Source organism: Mus musculus, chromosome 1, assembly GCF_000001635.26.
Source record: "Mus musculus strain C57BL/6J chromosome 1, GRCm38.p6 C57BL/6J".
Taxonomy (NCBI): domain Eukaryota; kingdom Metazoa; phylum Chordata; class Mammalia; order Rodentia; family Muridae; genus Mus; species Mus musculus.
In genome coordinates, this window is record NC_000067.6 from 125,392,411 (window position 1) to 125,410,990 (window position 18,580).

The 18,580-nt window shown below is 38.5% G+C and overlaps 1 protein-coding gene across 3 annotated transcripts in view; it reads right to left on the reverse strand.

Annotated features, from left to right (window-relative positions):
• Positions 1-494: 494 nt before the first annotated feature.
• Positions 495-18,580, reverse strand: part of Actr3 (ARP3 actin-related protein 3) — a 42,823-nt gene continuing 24,737 nt past the window's right edge. For all 3 annotated transcript variants that reach the window (NM_001205386.1, NM_001205385.1, NM_023735.2), the window contains 8 exons: positions 16,110-16,205; positions 14,882-14,989; positions 13,435-13,578; positions 10,983-11,156; positions 5,042-5,134; positions 4,697-4,822; positions 2,658-2,741; positions 495-1,680 (listed from right to left, as the gene is read on the reverse strand). In NM_001205386.1, the coding sequence (NP_001192315.1) occupies positions 1,585-1,680; positions 2,658-2,741; positions 4,697-4,822; positions 5,042-5,134; positions 10,983-11,156; positions 13,435-13,578; positions 14,882-14,989; positions 16,110-16,205 (921 nt within the window). In that variant the 3' untranslated portion in view covers positions 495-1,584. The remainder of the gene's footprint in view (positions 1,681-2,657; positions 2,742-4,696; positions 4,823-5,041; positions 5,135-10,982; positions 11,157-13,434; positions 13,579-14,881; positions 14,990-16,109; positions 16,206-18,580) is intronic.

Genomic DNA, 18,580 nt, shown 5'->3' on the forward strand with positions numbered 1-18,580 from the left:
ACATATAATTGGGCCAGAGATGTTTCCACCAGAGAGCAAGGGCGAGGAAGAAACCCACTCTGACTTATGGAACATGCTCATGAAACATATGATTCAACTTCTTACACCCTGTCATTCTCAGGTAAAATAATAAAATTACAAATATCCTGATAGACTTTACATAAGAACTAAGGTTCAGTTCCCAAGTTTGTCTGTGTAGATTTACTGCAACAGACCAAAAAAGCTCTTTAAGGACATGTAATGGAGGCATTCCTAATTCTACTGTGTTTTGTACATTACATTGTTATTACTGACAGTGCTGATTTAAGTGTTATAGATTATAAAACATATCCCATTTGCTGTTCTACAAACTGGAAAATCTTATGTTCACAAGAAATTCTCTACCACACACATGCCAGAGACTTAAACACATGCCATCATTTCTCCAGAAACAAAAATCCTATCAAGCATGTAGACAGCCAGTTGAACTCCACTGCACGAAGAAAAACCATCAGGAAGGGTAATTCAATTTTAATTTATTGTCATCACTTTTTCTTCATGATCCAGATATTTGAAAATGCAAAGAAAACCAACTTTTCATGATATGTCAGGGACTGGCACTAAAAAAAATTCAGACTGCAAATGAGTTATACAAATGAAATATCAAATGGAGATCCAGTTATCAAAATGAAAGCACTCAACATATTAAAAGTTCACAATTATTTGTACAGAGCACATAAAAAAGTCAGCTTGCTATCCAACCGCTGTGCTTTTAAAGAGCTACTGCAGAATCTGAAGAAAATAGACGTATTAGTTAACTTATAAAGAGATCAAAGAGCCTGAAACAAGTAGTAAAAAGAAATTTTTTGCCTTTATTAGAATGGCATTAGGCCTTAAATATGCCAATTTTGGTAATCACATTATTGTTTTAATAAGAAACGACTCTACAGAATTGCAATACTGGTCCAACAGTCTTGTCCTTCTTTTAAAGCAAGAAACAGAATGTAAGTAACCAGAAAGCAGGGCAGGCATCGGCTAACCCAGGAGACTAGCTTCTTAGATCCAAGCATTTGCAGAGAGAACCGTTGGGCTGGGGAGGGGTGGAGCAGCTCGAGATAACTGGAACCCAGAGTGTGCGCCAAGTCCCATGAGGCTGCTTGTTGAACTCATCTTTTCCTTGGTCACATTGTTTCCCTCCAATACTACAGTTTTTCTTTGACTTTTTTTCCTCAAAGTATAAAAAAGTATGAAATATAAACAAGCTCAGGCACTACCCACTCAGCAGTGCCCAATCAGGCATTACAGAGCTCTCTACACACCCACTGAGCCCAGCACACTGGGTAAGTCAATAATATACAAAATATCAGGGCAAAGAAAGAACTAAAACCCATTTCTTTTTTGATACACATAAGATTCAAATATTCAACCTAAAGGAAAACAATCGTCTTAGCTCTCTTCTACATCTGCATGTTGACACACTCATTAAATATTCCTGTATGATCATGTTTGGTTAAAAACCTCAGAACCATCCATTCAGACAAAAACAGGTCATCAGAAAGATTATCTCATTTCCATCTCCCTAACCCAATCAACAAGAAGTCAACTTTAGGACATGACTCCAAACACTGGATTGTGACGACAAATGCTAGGTCCAATTTCTTCATAATCCTTTTTGGTGTGGCATACTTGGTAGAACTCAGGCTGGAAGAAAAAAAAAAAACAGAACAATGCATTTGAGAGGTCAAATTCTCCTATTTTCCAACAGTCTATAAAAGAAATACTTTTAAACTCGTGTTAAATAAACAATATTTATCAGTCGATTCATGGCTTTTGGACAAAGCTCAGAACTCTAAAAACCAAGATTAAAATCTAGGATAGACAAATCTGCCGGAACTCCAGGGCCATTAATTCACAACCCACCGTTCACTCGACACCTGTCTCTGCGGGGTTCTGACATGTAGTCTGTTCTGCTGGGCTTTTCCACTTGGGAAATCTAGATTTAAATTGGGACAGGAATCTGAAGGACAAGAGCCTACACTATCAGCATGCCTGTGCCCTCCCTTTTCACCTGGTGCATGACTGCATTCTAAAGGGCAAATCACACACGCACCCAACAATGCAGCCCAACTGCAGAGGACTAAATTAAGAGAGAAACCAATCTTTGCTTGTTTTAAATGGTTTATATCCAACGCTGCAAATCTAGTAACTTACATAAAAGATTCTGTATCTTAATAGCCCATGCCCTAATACAACTGCAGAAATATTTACTATACTAATTATATTAGAACATGTTCTAAGGGAGCATGTTTTGTTCTGGAAAGAGGATTCTGGAATAATTCTCTTTATTCTGTTTCAAACATTGCAATGAAACCTAACGTTTTCTTTAATATTTTTAGATATTTAAACAGAAATACCAATAACCTTCTGGTGAATACTGTTTCTACACATTTAAAAGAATTTTCCCTATAATAAATGTTAAAATAAAGTATAATAAGCTCACTCTGAAGTATATAATATCTAGTAAGGACAAGGTAAAAAGAACAACAATAAAGTGAAATGACTTCCAAATATAAATACTATGTGTGTTATACACACACACACACACACACAACTGACACACACAATTTTTACTTTCTTATTTTTATAAAATATAAAAGTTTACAGATAAATTTACGAACCGTGGAAGCCAGCATTGACCCTCCAAACCAGACTGCATACCGCTGCATATGGTGTGTAATAACTTGTACATCAATAGGCTTGGGCTAAAAAGTAACAAAGTAACAGTAAATTCAAATACCAATTTCTCAATCAATTAAGTTTAAATGCGCATACACAAAAATAATAATTATAAAGTCCAAGGGACAGAACTCAGGACCTGAGATTATCTAGAGTGGGTGTGATGGAACAGCAGATGAAGATGACCACACTTGTCAGTACACACAGCATAGCACCAGTATTTGCCCTACCACACCGGAGTTGAGAGGCTCCAAATACAATGATGCGTGTTTAAAGAAACTGAAATGCTATTACCTTGCTTTGATCTTACAACTTGCATACATGTATCAAATTATCACACTGTACTCCATAAATCATGTATAATTAAATACTAAACATATAAATCAAATACATATAAGGAGACATGCATGGGGCAAAACCAGGGCAGACAGAAACTAACTCTATTTTTGGCAACTACTTCAGCCACAAACAGGAACAAGTTAACTGTACTTTTGGCAACTACCTCAGCCACAACTATTTCAGGAAAACAAGAATGAATGTTAAAACTGCTGGTTGAAAAGTCTCATGAAGCACAGAACAGCTATATGGCCTGACAGCCTCCTCTTAAGTTTCTACACATGGGAATGCAAAGGTAACAGGCTATACACAGAAGAAAACTGGCAGGAAGCCTCTACCAAGCAGTTAAAGTCAATGCATTCTCTGACAAAACGCAGTAAAACTGACATGAAAACGCTTCTGTGATGTGACTGTCAAAGCACAAACTACACCCACCCAGAAGGAACACCAAACAGACCCATACCAAGACAAAGTTCAGAAAATACACAGCCTGAACTCTTCAAATATGTCCAGGCTAGGAAACAGTGAGCAAAGTGAAGCTTCCTAGAGCTCCTTAACTGGAGAATAGGCCAGCAAGATGGCTCAGTGTTAAAAGGCATTTGTTATCAATCTGAGTTTGCCCACAGGACCCACCCACATGGTAAAAGGATCAAACCAACTCATTCAAGTTATCCTTTGATCTCAACATGTGTGAATGCAAGCACACAGGTGCATGCGTGTACACACACACCACCCCAAATTATGGAAGGAAGGAAGGGAGGAAGGGAGGGAGGGAGGGAGGGAGGGAGGGAGGGAGGGAGGGAGGGAGGGAGGGAGGAAGGGAGGAAGGAAGAGAGGGAGGGAGGGAGGGAGGGAGGGAGGGAGGGAGGGAGGAAGAGAGAGAGGGAGGGAGGGGGGAGGGGGAGGGAGAGGGAGAGAGGGAGAGAGAGAGAGGAGAGAGAGAGAGAGAGAGAGAGAAAGAGGAATGTATGTTCCTTGACTAAATAATATAACATTGTTTTTGTTTTCTTCTGTTTTTAATTTTATTCTGTTTTCCTTTGGCTTGACAGATCATTCTTAAATCAACTGGTGAAATATGTCTTAGGTCAACAGCCATACCTTGTGTTTATAATCAATGTATGAATTCCCCTAAGTCAGAATTTAAACTTTTATGTGTGTGTCATGGTATGCTTGAGGAGGACAGAGGATAACACTGAGAGTTGCTTCTTTCCTTTCACCTTTCTATGGATTCTAGGGATCAAACTCAGGTCAGGTCACTGGGTGTGTACAACAAGCATCTCACCAGGCCCTGCTACACAGATTTAAAACTATATCTGTGAAACACAAGTCAGCCTTTCACACAGTGGAGTTATGTGAGTGTCAGAAGAATTGGTTGGTTGAGGAGGAAAGCAAACATAAAAACCTTTTTTGCACAAGCAGTCTGCCTGAGCTGTGACATTTTGTCATTTCTCAACAGAGCTCAAACCAGAGCAAAGTACCAAGCAACAAACTGCACCCATGATTCTAGGGATAGTGGCTACCTTCCAGCAGGACGCCTGGCATGATTGTCTTAATGCTCCTAAGTGAGAGCTGGCAAACATTCCTGTCCAGAATGCAGTAACAAGGGGGTCTTCCACATTCTCTGTCAATGGTTGAGAAAACCAACCTTCAATCTACCACCACTCAGCTCCTCGCTTAACTTCAGCCTGGCATCTACAGTTCTCTTCAAATCTCTTTGCAAACGACGTCCAAAGTCCCTGAACATGGTTGAACCACCAGAGAGGACAATGTTCTGTGGTGGTAGAAAACAAAAACAAAAAAAACCAAAAATTATGATCTTTATTTTAAAAGAGAAGCAATCTAGAGACAAATATACAAGAATTCAATTGTGTCTTTTCTAAGACACAATTCTCTAATATTCAACAATGAACAAGAATAAAGGCTTTAAAATATGCTATTAAATATTATGAAAAGAAAACTTAAAACTCCAGTTTTTGCTGTAAACACTAACCTTGTAGAGAGGACGCCGGACATCAATGGGGCAATTCTGAATGACTTCATCTACAACTTCTGAGATAGGTTGTGTAAAATCTGGATTAGCAAACTGAAAATTAAGTATATTTTATACATGAGTGTATAGAATTGTTATGTTAACATTGTGTTAGTGTAATGTTCAAGTTAATAACAATCCAGCTCAGGAGTGAAAGGACCATGGTGACCAACATACTACAGCTACTGAGGATAGAAGTCAGGCAAGATTCAATTAACAAGCCATGCCTGTACTATGAGACAGTAGATATACAATAGGAACTTCTGTACACAGCTAAGAGAATACCCGAAGAGGAAAACAATCTGGCAACAGCTGTCAAAGATCCAAGGAGCCACACACCATTGGCTCTTCTTCAAACATTCCCAAAGGGAACTCTGATCTATATACTTTATGTAAAACTTCACCACAGTGAAAAGGTGCTAGAGAAATGGCTCAACAATGTAAAACATTTGTTGTTCTTGCAGAGGGACCTGGGTCTGTTTCCAAAACATACACGCTGGCTCCCTCCTTTAATTCCAGTTCTAGGGGATCCAATGCCCTCTTTTGACCTCTACAAGCAATAGGCACATATGTAGTACACAGACATACATGCTTACAAAACACACACATAAAATAAAATCTATAAAAAGGTGAAAATAACCACCAATGGTCCACCAGTAAGTAAGATGTTGTACACCTAGTCATTAGATTCTGCATCTGCAAACTGACTTGCTACCCTCATATGAACAGGTTACACTCATTTCCACATACACAGGGCAGCAGCACTTTCAATCCAAGTGCGTACTTGTACGTTCCTGGTTGACGCTGAACAGCGTGGTACAGTTTAGGGTTAGTATTCCCCTGCTATGATCCTGATGTGACCCCGATGATTAGACCCCATCCACAGCACATGCTGACGTGTAGACCTGTGTCTAGGAAGAAGTCTGGGGTGTGTCTTACCAACAAAGTGCGCGTTACGCAGCATCTTTAAGACATAGATAGCAGAATGGATGTCAACAATTATTTCAAACAGATGAACACACAGACCAGAGGTATGCAGATAGGATGGAGAAAACTTGACAAGGGACAGAAAACTATCTTTTTCTTTCCTTAGGAGCAATAGTTCAGTATGCAGTACTTTATAATATTCTCAAGGACTTTATCAACAGATGAAGACAAAGAGTCAGTGATGTATTTAGTATTATTCATCATAGCCAAAATAAAGCCCTCTCTATCTAATATGTGATGCTCAAAAGCAAACCAACATGCCACATGTTTGTAGACCGCTACATGTAAAGTAGATCCCAACTCTGCATTATAAGGAAATAGAAAACAGAGCTCAGCTTGGCTAGCTCTAGACGAGTCATTTAAAGACAAGCTCATATGCAGTCAGAGGCAGGCTGACTGTAAAAGAAACCAAAACAGAACTTGAGACTACTGTCCAAGATGGCATTTGTGACTACATACAATCTTTGTTGGCTTTAGACTGCAAACAGTGAAGAGCCCTTAGTTCTCAAAGCACTGTGGTAATAATAAGCCCATGGTAATACTTTAACTTCAGAACCTGGCACTGGTTTTATTTTGTTTGTTTAACAAACACTTAATTTCCCCAAATCTAGAAAGTAACAATTTGACAGAAAAATCTTTTTTATTACACTGATTTCTACAAAACCCTTCCACTGTTAAGCATAACTAGTAAAGTCTCTTCATTGCCCTTTGTCATCACTAATATTTACCTAAAACAGCCACAGCCACACACACACGCACACACACACACACACACACACACACACACACTTCTCCTATGATATATTGTTAACCTTTCCCATAATCTTGCTCATCTTATCTGCTATACTGTGAACAGAAGGCGAGAGAGCAGGGCTGGCTGTGCACATCACAGCTGTGTCTGCATCCTTTGCACTGCACTCCATCTCCTCATGTCTGATTTTTACTGACCCACAATTTTTCTAAGAAGCTTAGGCTGACCCAGAATTTTCGGTAATCCTCCTACCTTAACCTACTGAGTGTTGGGATTACAGGTGTGGACACAACTTCCAGTTTTTAGTCTTTAACCAGGAATGCACAAAAGTAAAACTTTACAAAACTCTCTATGTTCCTATACTCTGTATCCACCATGGAAATTCTGATACAGAAAGAAATGAAGTTTAACTTGGGCCTATCTGTTGGAATATAGGGCCTATCCACTACAATGCAGAATCTCCCAAATGAAAATCAGAATGGTGGCAAGTGGTTAAAGGTGTGTGCTACCCTTGCAGAGGACCTGAGTTCAGTTCCCAGCCCCTATGTGGGGGAAGCTCACAATTGCCTTTAAGTAGCTCCAGGAAGATTGACCCTCTAGAAGATCCAATTCTGGCCTTGGCAGGTACCTGCATTCAAGTGTACCCACATACACCCATAAATATAAATATAAATTTAAAAATTTTAAATATTTAGAGCTAGAGAGATAGCTCAGCAGTTAAGAGTACTGGCTGTTCTTCCAGGGGGAACCCCAGGACCCACAAGTGTGACAGCTCACAACCATCTATGACTCCAGGTCTGGATGATCAATGAATGCCCTCTTCTGTTTTCCATGGGCACAAAGCAGGGCAATGGTGCATAGATGTACATGCAGACAAAACATCCACATACATAAATAATAATCTAATTAAGGAAAAAGAAGGTCAGGTTAATATAAACGGGTTAAAGAAAAATTAAAATTTCCTCAAAAATTTAATAAACTCAACAGTGGTTCCCCCAAACTAATTCTTGGCCCTTCCTTCCTTCAGCTTCCTTTTAAGTATTAGTCTAACTGTTCCCTGGTCAGGTCTCAGCCGCACAAGCTGTTGAGAATGTTCTAAGAGGCTATTAAAGGAGGATTATTCAGGTAGACTGAACATATCAAATAAATACAATACCCCATGTCTGTGTCATAGTTAGAAATATATTCATAAATTTAAAGTATAAAATGGCTTTAATTTTTTTTTGTTTGTTTTTTGTTTTTTGTTTTCCAGACAGGGTTTCCCTGTGTAGTCCTGGCTGTGTCCTGGAACTCACTCTGTAGACCAGGCTGGCCTTGAACTCAGAAATCCGCCTGCCTCTGCCTCCTGAGTGCTGGGATTAAAGGCGTGTGCCACCATGCCCGGCTAAATTTTTCTTTAAAAAAAAAATTTAAAGTTCCAAATACACTCCTTCTAAAATCTTTCTAATATCTGTGGTGAACTTAGCTATTCAAAAAAAAATTTTTTTTTCAACAGGATGTCTGCATCACAGTCCATCCTCAAGGCTCAGGGAGCTATGGGAATAATAGGAGGCTGAAAGAATAGGAGCCAGAGGTGCTGACTCCAAGGAAGCAGTGTCTTCCAGACATGATAGGAATGATGCACACACAAAACCTAGAGAGTGTGCAGCACACACAAGATGTTCACAAGCTCAAACCAGACAAACTGCAGCACTGAGAGGGGCACACAAATTCCCACCCCTTGTGAGAAACTCTGCAGTAACTGATATCTACTAGGAAAATCAGCGAGGTTCCTGGGTATAGGGCAAGGTCCATGCCCAGGAAGCCAACACAAAACTGAGTGATTTAGACTTCATATATTATTGACTACTTTGCCTTACTGGTCTTCGTTTTTATTGAGAAAGAGAAAAGAAACACAGACAGAGACAGAGAGACAGAGCTTCACCATGAAGTTGAGCTGGTACAAAGCTGAGGAAAGGAGCTGGGAAGTTAGGGGAGGGGAAAGAATTATGATCAAAATATATTGTAAAAACATCCCTAATAAAAACCAAAAGTCAATCTTCTCATCTTCCATATATTTTATCATCAGTATTCAAATCTTAGATAGGTTAAATATTCTATCATTCATCTAGTCCAAATTAGAAAAATGAATGAATACTTCAATTAACAGGGAAACTAGAACACAGAGGAATCTTAAATATTCACTTGGGAAGTAGCACACTTTCTATAAAACACACACACACAAGCAAGTTCTATTCTGGGAAACTACAGTGAACTAACTAAATACACTCATCTAATTTTCTCTCACCAAATTAAAACCATTGGTAAAGAGAGTTTTTAATTGAAAAAAAGTCTAAAACAGACAATGCAAAGGTACAGCTGTTGAGAATGTGCCGACCCTTACACTTCAGTCACCAGTGACGTCAAACAAGAATGACGTTGTTCTATAATGGACCTTTCGCTCAAAGAACTAACTACATCTGGAGGCTTAGAAATTGAGGCAGGGGAGACAAAGGCATACAGTCCCATAGTCAGCCCCAATTCTCTGTAGGAGCCCATCAAATGTTCTCTCCTCAAGACTTGTATTTAATGTATTCTTAAGAAGACTATTCTTCCGAAAACAGCTTTCTGAGCTATTTTTATCCTCTCTAAAAGTAATCAAAGTACACAGAGGGTGTCAGAAGTCCCCTAAATGAACTGTCACAGAGTAGGTAAGTAGCTCAAGCAGACAGAAGCACTGACTGACTTTAACTCACATGCTAAAGAACTGTGTGTTCAAAGGGAACACACAGGGACAAGAGCAGAAGAGAAGAGGCAGTTATCTTCCATAGCTCAAAGTCAATTCAAAAATGCCTACAACTCGGTGTGTGTCTGTGGGAGGGCACAGGGGGTGGGGCAATGGATCAAAAATGTAAATCTCTACAACTCCAGCTCTGCTGTTTGGTTTGGTTTGGTGGAGCCTAAGATGGCCTCAAACTCTAGATCCTGTGCCTTAGCTTCCAGAGTGACAAGGTTACCTACAGAGCTGCAGCACCACGAGCAGCTGAGTCCAAGTTTCCAGAGACTCATCTGCTCTGCTCTCTAGTTATTCTGACTGCCACCCTACATTTCCCTTGACAAAATCTAAGTTACTCAAGGTACAGATTCTTCATATCCTTATCCCTCTCACAGCTAAGTATTTACTAAATCATAAAGCCCTCATTTTGTTTCTCCTTTCTCCATGACTGACATTTATTCACCTGAAAATCTACAACAAACTCATCTGCTTCCAACCCAATTCAAATCATTGTTCTGATACAAAACCACCTTTATGTGTGTGTGTGTGTATCTCCTACACATCTCCATGTTATATTTCCACACACTATGAATTCTCAAACATGTAAGATAGTTACCCAGCCAACTGTTGGGCTGACTTCATGTTAATCCCTCTGAGAAGTTTCCTGGTTCTTTCGAGCAGACCTGTGCTATTTCTACAAACTCAACAGCTATGTCCATCTGTTAAAGCAACTACTCTCATTTAACTACTTTTCTTATTCTCTAACCTCAAAAGAATACGATTAAATAGTCTTTCAGCTTTCAATAGTCAACACTTAATCTGAGACCATGAAAGTCACAGCCAGTACTGTGTTTTAAAAAAAAAAAAAAGCAATTATCGAAAATAACAGTTCTTGATGCTGAATAAGCACAGCAGGCACTGAATACCAAAATTCTAGTAAAGTTAAATTCTTAATATCAAGTTACCTGAAGAATTTATTATTAAAGATTACCAAGAGCATCTATTTTATTATTTTATGGAAGACTTTGTGTTCATTAGATTCCACACAGTCCTTTTGCAGTAGGGGCAGGGAATCTTTCCCAGGGATTAAGCTGTTACAAACATGAACGGCTACCTTCTGCCTTGCTCTTCTACCTTCTACCTTAGCTCTCCCCAGCACATAAAGATTAAAGAGGCAGGGTATGTACAGATAAGAAGGCTTTAACAGGAGACTCTTCTCAGGTGGGGGTGGGGGGAGTAGGCAGGGGTTGGGTGTAGGGTAGAAATCATTCACTATGGTGCTTTCCGACACTAAAAGTTTCTGAGAATGATTCTCTCTCAATTTCTTCTGACTTTCTGCTGCATATTTCAAAGTGATCTGTTTAAAACAAAGCAAAACAAAACAAAACACACCAACTACCAAGCATTACCTCTGGATGGAAAAAGATCTCGGGTCCCAGGAATCGCTCATAGCCAACATCAATAGAAAACTCTTTCTTTGAGATGGCGTTGACTCCGGTGTACTGTTTGATCCACTTTGACCCATCGGTGTCATACTTGTTAAACTCTTTTACTAAATCTGGGCAGACATAACTGTAGCGTTCCTGAAAACCAAATAAATAAAAGTTTTTTTTTTCTCTTGTTTTAGGTCAAGTTATAGTATATCAGTCAAACAATCAAATGAAAAAGATATAATTAAGTAATTTTGAGAGGTGAACTTTTAATACTAGAATATCATATTGTGTGGTACAAATGAATGGTTCATCCATACATAATTTCTTACCCCATCTATCAACACAACTAAAATCTGAAAGACTAAACTTGGTCCTAACAATTTTAATGTTACTTTATAAAATCATGCACAAAAGATTTCAACATCTACTATCTCAGTAACAAAATAGAATGTTCTATAATGGACAAAAACCAAAAAGCACAAATAGAAAAAGAATACCTATACCAACACAAATTAACACAGATCCTTTATGCCTATTTAGAATAAAACTAATTCTGATCAAGGTAATGAGTAAAGAAGAAATACAGAAATGTAAGCAACTCTGCTCTTGCCTGAAAGACTGAATTAACATCCATGATTACCTGACTGTATCCCACTGCTTCTATCTATCCCTCCATCAATTGTTGAGAAATATGCACAATATCCTGTAATTCTGAATACCAAGGACATTTTTCAAGCAGCGACAATTATTATCACAGATAACAACAACAACAACAAAATACACAAAGCTGTCATGATGTGGCATTGTGGGGTTTCACACCTTTAATCTAGCGCACTGGGGAGGCAGAGGGAGGAGGATCTTCTGTAAGTGGGAGGCCAGCCAGCACTATATAGTGAGACCCTGTTTCAATCCCCCTGCAAAAGGGAAGACTTGTATGAAAAAAAGAACAATCTCATTATCTTACATACTGTCTTAGTTAGGGCTTTACTGCTGTGAACAGACACCATGACCAAGGAAATCTTATAAGGACAACATTTTATTGGGGCTGGCTTACAGGTTCAGAGGTTCAGTCCATTATTATCAAAGCAGGAGCATGGCAGGATCCAGGCAGGCATGGTGCAGGAGGAGTTGAGAGTTCTACATCTTCATCTGAAGGCTGCTAGCAGAAGACTGTCTTACAGGCAGCTAGGGCGAGGGTCTTAAAGCCCACAGTAACAGTGACTCACTTACTCCAACAAGGCCACACCTTCTAATAGTGCCACTGCCTGGGCCAAGCATATACAACCCATCACACACATCTATCTCCAAATCTTGGAGATGGAAATTTTATTAGAGAAGTTTTTTTCAAAGACCTTCAGCATGAGCAGTCTTCCTTGGAATAAATCTAAATTCTCAGTATCCTTTTGCTTGCTTGCTTGCTTTGTTTTAATGTCATAGATTTGCCAAAGAAATTAAAAAATAATAGTGTTGATTAAATTTTTATGCATTTAGTAGTATGGAGGGATTTTGTTGTTGTTTTTATGAGATCCAGGATCTCTCTATAGCATTGCTAACCTAGATCTTGATATGTAAAGTAAGCTGTCCTCAAATTTAGAGCTCTGCCTGTCTCTGTTCCTAAGTGCTAGGATTAAAGGTGTGAGCCTGGCTTCGTATGTTTAGTTTTTAGGTTATCAACTTGACATAAAGTTCAGAAACCATTTAGTAGTCTCTTTACTATACAGGAAGTAGTCAAGACATCTTCATGGCTAAGCTTGAAAGAACAAAGACATCTCCACAAAGGTCGTACAACGAGATGCAAATAAATGAGACTTATTTTTGCAAAGGCAGATTTACATATTCAAAGCATGAGAAATACAGAAAATTTTCAGCTTTGTTGATAAACAACAAATTCCAAAAGCTATACAAAAAGAATAAGGAAATAGTTTTTCTGCATGTATGACACAAATGATATAAGAAAGAGCATACATTGTCAAAACCTAATCAAATACCTCACATACCCATCAGTTTTTGTCATGCTCCACATCACTGATTAATGTCCTGTATCTATACTGCAGAGCTCAACAAGCCAATTACACCAAAACAATTTTAGTAACAAAAAACTATTAGGATTAAAATAAAGATCTCAGAGTAAACTGAGATGTAATAATTTCTGGGTAAAATCAATCTTTACTTTTAATAAAAGGAGTAATCACAAAAGTGTATGTTTAAACACTCTTATGCTAGCCCTCTCAAGTTGAGAGAATTGATAGAATATGCAAAGGGCAGGTGATCATCAACCATTTCTCACAACCATAGATTTGTGAGAAATCTATAGAAAACAACTTAGAGGGATTGCTTTGACGAGAGCATGTTAGGTAAGGTGCAGTTCTGCCATCCCAGTTAAGCAGTGACTCGTCTCCAGCTGACCCAGTCAGTGTGTGTAGCTTACCTTCACTGCTTTCGCAGTTTCCAAGGACTGCTCAGGAGGGATTCCTACTTCTCGGTCTCGCAGCAGTTGCTGAATAAAATATGTTATATCTCTTCCTGCGATTGGAATGTGTTTAATACAGCTGCCGATAACATATCCTTCAGCCTACATACAAGGAGAAAAAAGTGTCAAATTTACTTTAGTGTTCCCAAGAGAGTAAGCTGCTTAGTGGGGAAAGTGCTTGCTCCAGGTCCTGAAAACTAGAGTTTAATCCCTATAAACTACATAAAGGTGCAGGGAGAAATCCAATCCCACTCACATGCCCAGGCAGCACGAGTAGTATCACCTCATTTCTGTATAATAATTTTTAAAAATTGTATTTCTAAAAATAGATTAGAAAAATTAAGATCCATTTCTTAGCCAGTTGTGACAAGATACCTAAAGTCCCAGCATCTACAAGGCTGTGGCAGGATTCAAGGTGTCTTCATCTACTATTGCCTCCAGACAGTGCCTCTGACTGAACCAGAAACTTGCTGTTTTTAGCTGGGCCACTGGGTCCTTGAAACTACACCATGTCTCTGTTTCCCACTACTGTGATTAGGTATGTACAACTATGACCTGCTTTTCATGTAGGTACTTGAGATCTGAACACAGGTCTTCATAGAGAAGAGAACAAACTCTCTCACCCACCAAGTCTTTATCAGCCCACAAAAATTATTTTAGATACCACAAAGGGGAAAAAAAGAGCTATCAAGTAAATTATACAAGCTATTAAATGCTAGGTACATCCTAATATGATATTAAAAGACACCTAAAGGCTAAACAAAAGGGGATATATCCACACAGTAAACTGAGACTTGGCAATATAAAGAAGCATATGTACTATAACATGGACAATTTCAAAAACATAAGTGAACACAACACAGCCTGTCATAAAGACCAGAGTATATAATTCCTCTTCTATGAAGTTACTGGACAAGCAAACTATTCACACAGAAAGCCTGTGGCTGACAGATATTATGTACACCATATTTGGAAGCTGTCATTTGCTACTTGAGCTCACTAAGAACTTTTCCTCTTGTGTGCCCTTCTTTTCCTCCTACATGACCCATGATGCCAGGTGAGATTGTCACCACAGATTATTCTGCCCCTTTCCTAGGGCTTTAAGTGAAATCAAATCTGGGGCTGATCATGCCTTATGTACTGTGTGAGGTCCACAACACTCTTTTCAGCTCTGTGACCTTTACCGGTCACAAACATAGCTATGATTTGGGGGAATAGTATGGTAAGGAGTTGGCATTGGCCTCCTTTTAGCACTGTTGATGCTCTTAAGATCTTCGAGATCCTCATGCAGTCAGTGATGGTGGTAGCCCAGGAAGAGCTTCCAGTCTTGTAAAGGTCCATCTTTCCTACCATTTGCCTCTGGGTATACTATTTCACATCCTCTTTAGCAATTTTCTGTACTTACCACAGGAATGACATGAGTGACTCCGTCTCCACTGTCTATTACTGTACCCGTCAGCGTCCGCTCTCCTACTTGTCTTGAGGTCCAGGATGCAGCTAAGGCAAGAACAGCCTAAAAGGTTAAGACAGACAAAAAATAACCTGTTAAAGAGTTACTAGGGGTGAAAGTCTACAGAAGTAAGCTGTAATGAGACTACATACTGTCTACAGTTCATGGGCCTCTTACTGCATCAGGATACTTAGAAAGTTCAGAGTTTAAAAGGAACGCTCTCTTCCTAGAGCCACAAGCAAGAGTGACACAAACATGTATGTAACATGCACAGCACGACCTTGCCCAAGCTTAAATATCAGACTACCACAAACTACCAGTATATCCTGTCATCACCATGAGCTAGCAAGCACTACTCTTAAAAACTCAGAACTCAGAAGTTCCTAAGTGCAAGCTGCAGTATACAAGTACCTTAACTGAAAAGGCCATACACACTTCCAGACACCATGAGTTAACTAGAAAACCAGTAGCACACAATACCACTTTCCTACCAAGAATCTCATGATGGCTGATACAAAACAACTCTTCCCAGGGTGGGGAAGGGGATGGGGGTAACTTTTGTAAACTGAGTATCAGTTTTTTAAAAAAGGTAATTTCTTAAAATCAAAATATATGAGTAGTTACTAAAAACAGATGATAAAACTAACTTTGCCTGCTTACAATGTAACAAAAAAAGGAACCAAGAGGTATTTAGTCTACTACCCTCCTTTAAAAACAAAATAAAAAAGCCCAAAAACCAAAAAACCTCCCAACAATCATGTGGCTTCAGACTCCTGAGATTGCAGCCATGGCTCATCACCCAACAACAACAACAAAATCATTTCAATAATACAATGACTGCTTACCAGCACACAATATTTTTAAAGGTTTAACAATGAAGAGTTTCACATAATATTAAAAGAACCCAAACTAGAATATGTATATATTAATATACCAACCAGATTACAGAAATCTTACTGACTTTTGCACACCAAAGAAAGAAACAAATACTAAATGAGTGACGAGTAGCACCGAGAAGTCAGGCAAGCACAGCCCTACCGTGTCTAAATTGTCACCTCAGGAAAGCATGGTATGATTCAAATTATGCTAAAGCTTTCTAGGAAAAGAGATATGCATGGTTTAGGAGAAAATTAAGCCTGGATAAAATGTAAAAGGCAAGCTTAAATAAGCATAAGCCACTTACCTGCACAGCAATGTACAAGCCTGGAACATTGAAGGATTCAAACATTATTTCAGCAGTATATTCCCTGTTTTCTGGAGTATTCAGTGGAGGTTCAGTCTATTGAATTGAATGGTATTTTAAATAGACAGTATCAGATCACTTTAAACTTTATAGGCAATTTCTAAAGGGGAACTAATTTATAAAATAATTTGAAAGGCACTAAATTTATAGGTAAAAAGACACAAAGACTACAGGAAGACCATAGAGAGTAAAACAGACCTACACATATACAAAAATAACATATTCTCAGTGTCTGTGTGTTCCTTCCGCTTTTGCTCTTGTTGTTCCCCGTTTGTTTTGCCCATGCCGGCTGGTTTATGTTTTTAGATGCTTGTTTGTTATTCTAATGAGATAGAAACGAAAGGGTATGGATTCGGGGGAAAGTTAGAAAGATCTTCGAGGAACTGGGGGAAAGGAACTATAATCAGAACACATTTATTATAATTTTTAGTATAATTGAAAATTTTATTTTCAATTAAAAAACTGAATTGTTCAATATCATTACAAGTCACCACCAGGAAAACGCAAACTAAGACCAAATCAACAATCATAATGACTAAAATTAAAAGAGATTAACAGGCTAAAATGCAGGAGCAATTCGATTACAATGTTGGATGAAGAGTCACCCTAGGCCAGAGTTCTATACCAGTTAAGTGTCTGCCCTGCAGCAGAGCAAATCCACAAAAGAGATGAGATTAAATGTCTATAAGGACAAGAATGTTCAAAGAGCCAGACTGTCATACATAACTGCATGATGTAAATTTTACTATAGCACATCTTATACGAATTCATCAGTGTAAAAACCAACTACAGGCAAGATTAATCTCACTTGTAAAATAAAATTAAAATAGAATGATTCACTGGTTACCTCTAGGGAATAAGGAGCATAAATTAACTAGAAAAGGTATTGATAATGTGTTATTTACACAACTACAGCTGTTAAAACTAAAGGTGGACCAATCACCTAATTCTGAAAAACTACTTTACAGAAACACATTTATACTTACTGACTACATTAAGTATGGTCTATGGCTATTTCCACTCTACAGTAGAGCTGGATAGCTGTAACAAAACCTGCTACGCTCTCATTTGGTTTCTTTAGTATCCATCCGTCTGTCTGTCTGCCTACCTAGGTAGCTATCTAAACTATCTATCACATCTATCTACCTACCTACCTACCTACTACATACCTACCACTATCTGGCCCTTTTTCTTTTGCCACACCTGGTCAAAATCTATAGAATGATTTAGCTTTGTGATTTTTTTTATAGTAAACTTTATATGAAAAAGAATATAAGTGGATGCTCACAGTCTGCTATTAGATGGATCACAGAGCCCCCAATGGAGGAGCTAGAGAAAGTACCCAAGGAGCTAAAGGGATCTGCAACCCTATAGGTGGAACAACATTATGAACTAACCAGTACCCCGGAGCTCTTGACTCTAGCTGCATATGTATCAAAAGATGGCCTAGTCGGCCATCACTGGAAAGAGAGGCCCATTGGACACGCAAACTTTATATGCCCCAGTACAGGGGTAGCCAGGGCCAAAAAGTGGGAGTGGGTAGGTAGGGGAGTGGGGGGACTTTTGGGATAGCATTGGAAATGTAAATGAGGAAAATACCTAATTTAAAAAAAAGGAAAAAAAAAAGATTGTCATTTAGTAGACAATCTTGCTGACCCCTTTGGCATGCTAAATAAAGCCCAACAAGAGGACATGTTGAATTGAAAAAAAAAAAAAATGAAAAAGAATATAAACAAATAATGAACTGTTTGATGATGGACATACTAAATGTTTAAGCATGAATTGATTCTCATCTGTATATTGTTCATTTTGATGTGATTCAAAAACAAAACAGATTAACAGATGGATAAACCAATACATGTCAAAACAATTATGCTAAATGTAATTATACTGAAATGTTAATTATTGCACTTAGGTTGTAGGCATATAGGTGTCTACAGTTATGTTCTTTTCACTACAAATAAAGTCCAGCTACAAATAGTATTCACAAAGCACCACAATGAAACACTAAACACTAGATTAGCAAAACTCATACTCAAATAAAAAAAAAAAGACATAAAATATGACAGTCATTTTATGTTGTGAGATGATAAAAGGGGAAAAAAAGGCAATGTTCACTTATTCTACTAGGAAGTTAGAAGTCCCTATCAAATCGTTTAAAAACCAAGTAAGAGAAGCTGCTTCCCAGAGATGCTCTATCTCACTAGGCACAGGCTCAGAAGCAATAGAGCCAAACAACTGTGGAGGTTAGCCTCAGAAACTGAGCTGAAAGCAAACTTTCTTCCCTCCCATGATTTTGTCAGTGACGGAATAAACAAGTATTTTCGGGTGATAGCGTAATGATTACATATTAACCACCAAAAGCATTTACAAGATTACACTTTAGTGCTTGGCCACATTGTTACTCTACC